This window comes from Pinus tabuliformis, chromosome J (assembly GCF_031772625.1).
Source record: "Pinus tabuliformis cultivar Carrire ecotype Pingquan chromosome J, CPIR1, whole genome shotgun sequence".
Lineage (NCBI taxonomy): Eukaryota > Viridiplantae > Streptophyta > Pinopsida > Pinales > Pinaceae > Pinus > Pinus tabuliformis.
The window spans coordinates 509,186,660-509,194,203 of record NC_142295.1 but is presented as its reverse complement, the minus strand read 5'-3'; the positions used below and the strand labels follow the sequence as shown (position 1 = coordinate 509,194,203).

The window sequence follows — 7,544 nt, the reverse complement described above, 5'->3', positions numbered from 1 at the left end:
CCTAAATAATTAATTAATCAATCAATTTAAATTTGTTTATTTTTAAATTTAAAATTATATTCGTCAATTTATAAGAAACATTATTTATATGATGTATGGGAATTTACCATTTAAAGAATTTATAAAAATCAAATTTTATTTTAAATAAAATGATATTGTAATTAGAATTATAGTTAACTGTTATTTAATTTAAATATATTTTAATTAAATTAAAAAATATAAATATAAAATTTAATCACAAAAATAAAATAATTAATAAAATATTGTATTAAGAAAAAGTTTTTGGTAAGAGAAATTTTTGGTAAAGCCTTTCACACCAACAAGTGTGGTTTATCACTGATTTTGATGATGAACCATACTTGTTGGTTCAAAAGGTGTAAGTTTGGTTCATCATCTGTTTGGATGATGAACCACACTTGTTGGTTTGAAAGATATAAGTTTGGTTCATCATCCGGTTCTGATGATGAACCACATTTGTTGGTTCGAAGTCAGCGAATTTTTTTTTATGTGATTTCTAAGGAAAGACTTTTCCTTAATTCATTATGAATTTCAAAAGTCTGAATTCAAAAAAATAAAAATAAATAAATAAATTATATTGTTGATACCATCATAAAAAGTTAAAAAAATATGATTAACTAATATTATTTACATTAACATATATACATTTTAATATATATATATATATATATATATATTATTTTTTATTAATATTAAATTTATTAAAATATGTTTTTAATATAACAAGAGCTACATAGTAGCTAGTATCTCGGGCTTAGCTTAAATATGGCTTAATTAAACTAAAAAAATAATAAACATAAAGATTTTATAACAAATAATTAAACACTCTGTTGTGGAATGCCGTCACCAAAATTAAGATATGCTATTAACTGATATTGTTTGTATTAACATATATACACTTTAATATATATGTGAGTGTATGTATATTTATTTTTTATATATATTTATGTGTTCTATTTTTTATTAATCTATATAATTTTTAAAATTAAATTTATTAAAATGTGATTCTAATATAATAATAAGTCATTTTAAAAGTAAAAATAGTGAAAATGGAATAATAGAAAAAGGAAAAAAATAAAAATCACAAATAAATAAAACTAAAAAACAAAAATTAGTAACTAATAGAAATGGAAGTTACTACAACCCATAATAATACCTCAACCAATCACCTTACAAATAAATAGATTTAAATAATAATAAAAAATAACAAAAAATTATTTCCCAATGTTAAACTATGGATAAGTGGCATAAAGTTTTGGTCAAAGACAAACTAATGCATAGTCAAAGCAGAAAACTGCAAGTATAATAATAGGCCATTTTAAATTGAAAATATGGAGAAAAATTATAATTCACGAAAATGGAAATTATAAAAAAATGAAAAATAAAATCAAAATAAAAAAGTTAAATAAAAAAGAAATAAAACTAAAAACAACAAATTAGTAACTAATAGAAATGGAATTTATTAAATAGCCCATAATAAGACTTCAACCAATCATCTTACAGATAAATAAATTTAAATAATAGTAATAGCCCATAATAAGACCTCAACCAATCACCTTACAGATAAATAAATTTAAACAATAGTAATAAACAAAAAAATGATTATTGTATTCAATTCTGTGATCCATAATGAATTAGGCAAACTTCAAAAAAAATTAATCAAAACAAAATTGCATGAGTAATACCACATGTTTGTAACAGGGATAATAAAACAAAATAGAGCACGAGAATAAATTCAAATTTTAACTTATTTTTTCATTTCACTTGAAATTTATAAACATGTATATTCCTATAAAACTTTAAAAGAATAAATGTGTAATCAATTCAAATTCTAACTTATTTTTCCATTTAATTGAGATAACACCAAACTTAAGATGGCTACCAATATTTTTGGTTCCATCCATTAATACACTAGGCAGTGTATGCCATTCTTTGAATTTAAGCAAATATTTAACTTATTTTTCCATTTAATTGAGATAACACCAAACTTAAAATGGGTATCAATATTTTTGGTTCCATCCATTAATACACTAGGCAGTGTATGCCACTCTTTGAATTTAAGCAAATATTTATGCACGCCACAATATATACCTCTTTAGAGTTAAAAAAGTACAAAACTGTCCATTATGTGATTTTGATTTTTGTATGTAATAAAATTTACATATAATTTTATAAATATTTTTATTTTAAATAATTAATTAATCAATTTTTTTTTTAAATTTTTTTTTTTAAATTTAAACGTATATTTTTCAATTTATATGATATTTATATGATGCATAGGGATTACAAGAATTTGGAAAAATAAAATTTTATTTGGAATAGAAGGACATTATAACTAGAATAAAACAAAATAGGGCAAGAGAGATGATATTTATATGAAAATGCATTAAGGATTAGCAATCTGCAAACAATTTTATCTAGAATATAATGATATTATAAATCAAACAAAATAGGGCAAGAGAGTAAAATTCAAATCCTAACTCATTTTTCTATCTTACTTGAGATTTATAAATATGTAATTACTATAAAACTTTATAATAATAAATATGTAACTAACTTAATTGAGATAACAATTAATTTGAGATTGTTATCAATATTTCTAGAGTTATCCATTTAATAATGCATGAAACAATATCTTAATTTTAATTAACAATGGTATGTTTTATGCTTAGCACAATATATTTCTCAATAATAATTTCCAATAGCAATCACAATAATCGTATTGATAGTAAAAGCCAACAAAACATGAAACAAAACGCAAAAAACAAATCAAGACAAGAGGACACCAAATTTGGCAGATGCCATGGGGTAAACCCCAATGTGGGGAAAACTCTTTCATCGAATCTTATTATTATTATATCAAATAGAGTGCAAAAATCAAATTGACTTGCCCAATTAAAAGTCAAAACAACCCTGTAATTTTTATGCAACAAACAAACTTCAGCCCTAACCAGAGAGTCAACATTGGTCTAAACAACAATAAATTATCTTCAAAACGACAAACTTCAGCGCTAACTAGAAAGTCAACATTGGTCTAAACAACAATAAATTATCCTCAAAACAACTCAATCTTCTCAATCAAACTTGACCTCCAACAACGGTCAATTTCAGCGTAAAACAATCACAAAATCTGCAATCAAACTTGGTCAACCTATAATTTGGGCATGTGGTCAAAGTACACAAATGCCTCGATTTTTGTGCCAAAAGATGCAACATGGTGAAATAGAGAACCCTAGAAAATCGAACTCAAATGATGTCTTAAAGGTCAACGTCAACATTGATTAACACTGGTCAGAGTACAAAATTTCCTATAATTTTCAGCTCTGTAATTCAATGTGAAATTTCGTCCTCCTGGATGCACACTAGTGAGAGAGAAGAGTGCCCAATGTTTGTACGAACAATTGAGAGAATGAGAGACAATGTGTGAATGATGAAAATGTCAAATGAGGTGAGAGGCCACTTGTATTTATACAACTCGATGAGGATGAAGAGGCATGTCTATTGGGCTTCATGAGCCTGCATGAAGATGTGGCCAATCTGAGCAAATTGAACATGAGTGGGCATAAATTCAAAATCATACATCTGCTTGTCCAAATGAGATTATCCTTATATCAATTTTGGTTCTCTAATAAAAGAAGAATCTAATACAATCATCTCCATCAAAATAGTGGTCTCAAAGTGGAATTTGGCCCCAGTTGCCATATGTTACCTCTTTGGATTTAAGGAAACATATGTTAATCTTTGGATTTAAGCAAATACAAAATCCAACAAGTGGGCATGGAGTGTCCATGCAATAATGGATGGATGAATAGTTCCAAAAATATTGCATTAATGGATAGATAACTCAAAAAATATTGCATTTAAGCAAGTACAAAATCCAACTAGTAACAAATGGTGCCCATATACCATGCATTAATGGTTAGATAATTCCATAAATATTAATTACCATTAAAATATACACCACATATTAATAATATTACTATATAAAATTTAAAGATAATAAATATATAATCAATTTAATTTATTAATATATTTTATTCCAAATTACACATTTTTGAGAAAAATCCTATATTTTCTACTTTTACATTATATAATTTATTCAAATTTCAACTCATTCTTCCTTCAATTGAGATTGCCATTTTATAAATGTATATATACATATTAACATTATTATAAAATTGGAAATATTTATAATAATGTCTTCCTCCATTGAGAAGGCCATTTTTAAAATGTATATACATTACATAATATTATTATAAAATTTGAAATATCTATAATAATCAAATAAGATATTTTCACGTCATAAAGTGACTTTTCATGTATTGCAAAATCCATCCCTACCACTAACCCCCAAAATCAAACGCAATGTGCTTCCATTTTTAAGCTTTTCAACTAACATTATATGAAGAGACCATACAGCTTTTTAACTAATATTTTATGAAGAAACCTTTGTATAGGAATGGATGTATTCGCACTATAATTAAAGATGCCTTTTCATGTGTTGCGAGGACCTGCCATTAACCACTCCATGACTTCACAAAATCAGACACAACGTACTCTTTAGTGAGCTTTTAAGTTGGAATTGAGGAGCCTGCCTTTATCGGGATTGCTGTGCATCTTAGTATTAGATTTTTTTAAGTTCTTAATACACCTTAAACTTTAAACGGAATTTCCTTCTATAGCCTCAATTTTTTTGATTGAGTAGGGTTATTATTTTTTATTGAGTTAATTGAGTTGGTTTATAACGCAAGATCATCAAATCCCGAACACAACTATTTTTTGAAGACTTAACACTCATAGCAGAGAAGTCAGGAAGAGCAACTTCCTTAATCAAAATGCTAAGCTAAAGATAACAGGCAACATAAAAGCACTAAAAGCTTGTCTTTATTTATAAGGCACCAGACAATGGAAACCTTGCACAGTAGATTTCTTTTACAAAAACATACAATATGCAACATGTAAGAAGCTGATAAAGTTCAAGTGATCTCATTTGCCACAAAAAAGAAGGAAATCTAAGGGCACTTGGTCTGGTTGTTGTGGGTTTTCCAGTCAGTGTAGCAGGAACCACAGACCTCTCTGTTTCCACTTTGACCAGGTGGAACACACTTGCATCGTGCACAGCACGTCCCACAAGCTCTCATACACACATTAGGTCGGCTGTGCAGCTTGCATCTTTCTCCACATCCTGTTTTGCAGTCTGTAGTACAATGCAAATTGCAACAAATTAGTAAACCCAGGAAAGCCTAGTTATACAAAGCTTAATTGAAATGGCCAAACGCCAGAAACTCTGAAAGGAACCAGAGCGCACTTATTGGTGGAGCTGGAGCGCCCGTTGGTGGGGCAGGGGCACGAACTGGTGGAGCAGCAGTACCCACTAGTGGGGCAGGAGCAGCTATTTTGGGGGCCTCCTGCATAATCGATGGATACCCCATTAGAAAACAACAACATCAGTCGTTACCTAAATGAATGGGCAGTTGCAGAATATACCAGATATTACGTTAATGAATGGGCACTGGCAGAATATAGCAGATATTAGTTTGGTTCTATACTAGTTTGAGCCATTGTTGAGTATTTCTCTAGTTTCATATCAACCAAAGAACCCATAAAAAGAAAAATTGACTATTAATTTACTAAAAACCACCATCTTTTAACATAAAAATGCCTCTTGAATTTCTCTGTAAAACTTATTTCTGCTGCTAATTTTCTTAAAACACCATCTTTAGATATAAGAAAACATCTCTCGAATTTCTCTGCAAAATTTGTAAAACTCCCTGACAGGTCACAAAAAAACAGGGGCATTTCAAAGATAAAGTATTAATTACTCCAATAAACTTCAAGCATACCTTGATCTCGTTATCAGTCTCCATAGAAGCCTGGCATTACAGAAAATGTCAATGCATATTATTAGCCATCAGAAGCTTTCAATCATCCAGCACCATTATTTTACTTACAAATGATATGTTGGGTCACTGAGAACCTAAGGCATACCTGAGCTATTGCTAGCAAGAGAACCACGGCTAATAATAGCCTCTTTGAATCACTGAACATGTCAGCCATATTGAGAACTAGCAAGGGAAACAAGAACCCGTTGCTCTTGATGCACAGATATTGCAGAGTCAACAAGCTGAGTGTAAGAAGGACAGAGGCAGCTCATTACTCAATGGAAAAGTAGGAGGTGATTCTAGATTTATAGCAGAAGCCAGCCAGGCAGCCTCTCTGCTGGATGTGTGCTGTCTTCCACTAGAGCTGTTGTCTCTGCAAATTGTGCAGCAAATTGCTTGGTCTGTCTGTTTATCGATAGATTCCTTTGAGTAAAAAGGTTGAGATGACGGTTCTAACACTTTACCCCTTCTTATCCAGTAAAATAGTGAGAAGTTTAATCGACAAAAACTGGTAAAATTTGTTTTGATATTCTAGGGTTTTTAGGGTTGAATTTAGTTATAAATTCAAAAACATATTTTAAATAATCATTAAAACACATTTTAAATAACCCAAAATAAGTGCAATTTCTGACCAAATTGCAGAGGAAAAAACTCCACTATTCCCTAATTAAAATCGTATTATTATATCTCAAAAACCGATCGCATTTAGGTTGGAAGTCCCATATTTTTTTTGGGTGTAATGTACATCAAATTGTGAAGATTCACTTCTGTTCTGTAATTTTTCCTGTGGCAGAAATCGTACCGTACCCATGTGAATCTAACTGTGGTATTGCGTGTACATCGTTCTGGGCTTTTCTGTGTAGCACCTACAGCCAGCCTGTAACGTCAGTACTGGCACGATAATTGAGAGAACTGTTTAATTTGATTTAATTCTGCGATTTCCGATCTGCACAACCTACTAAGCCAATCTTTTTGGAAGATTCACTTGCCTCGGAATGTCGAAGCCGACAGGTTTAATGCTTACCTGCTTCCTTGCGCAGTTGTCTATAATGAGATTTTTTAGAAGTCTTTCTGGTGGGTTTTTCCGATCAAAATCCGGCAGCAATTTAATGGAATCGCAAGTTTGATAGCTAGTTTCTGCACAATCAAGGCGTCCCAGGGATTTTTCAGGGTGCTGAATCCAAATATGCAGTTAAAAAACCATTTTAACTGCAACAAATCAAGATTTAACCTCAATTTCTTCCACCGGATTCCGTTACCGGAATCTCCAAAAAATCGCATTATAGACAACTCCCTTCCTTGCATCGAGTTGGCAGCCATGGCGTGCAGAGTCAATTGATTATTATTATTACCATTGTTTTGGTAATTTTCTGAAAGTGAGAAGTGAAGCCTTACAAGATTTCATGCCCCACATCACTGACCAGAAGTGGGTTCACTGTGACTGCCAGAGTATCATTTAAAAAGCAATAAATTGTCAACTGAACCGAGTGTGGATGGCATCCACAGCGGTCACACTCAGTCAAGTGAGAAAACCAAGAAAGGACAGTGCGCTCCAGGTTGGGCACAGTTACAGAGACACGTAAAAATGCCGTGAGCCTCACGACTTGAAGCTTCTATCCAACCAGTCCAGTCCCTTATACTTAA

The 7,544-nt window shown here is 30.7% G+C and overlaps 1 protein-coding gene across 1 annotated transcript; it reads right to left on the bottom strand.

Moving 5' to 3' along the window:
* Positions 1-4,880: 4,880 nt before the first annotated feature.
* Positions 4,881-6,260, bottom strand: LOC149228000 (uncharacterized). The gene is made up of 4 exons (XM_089378030.1): positions 6,007-6,260; positions 5,862-5,891; positions 5,327-5,426; positions 4,881-5,215 (listed from the first exon to the last, which is right to left on the bottom strand). The coding sequence occupies exons 1-4, from the start codon at positions 6,073-6,075 to the stop codon at positions 5,031-5,033; spliced, it is 384 nt and encodes a 127-aa protein (XP_089234156.1). The 5' UTR covers positions 6,076-6,260; the 3' UTR covers positions 4,881-5,030.
* Positions 6,261-7,544: the final 1,284 nt, after the last annotated feature.

Coding starts and splice junctions, on each gene's coding strand:
- LOC149228000 (XM_089378030.1), bottom strand. CDS start 6,075: ATGGCTGACATGTTCAGTGATTCAAAGAGGCTATTATTAGCCGTGGTT. Junction 5,427..5,861: donor AGACTGATAACGAGATCAAG/GTATGCTTGAAG, acceptor TCGATTATGCAG/GAGGCCCCCAAAATAGCTGC. Junction 5,216..5,326: donor CGCTCCAGCTCCACCAATAA/GTGCGCTCTGGT, acceptor ATTGTACTACAG/ACTGCAAAACAGGATGTGGA.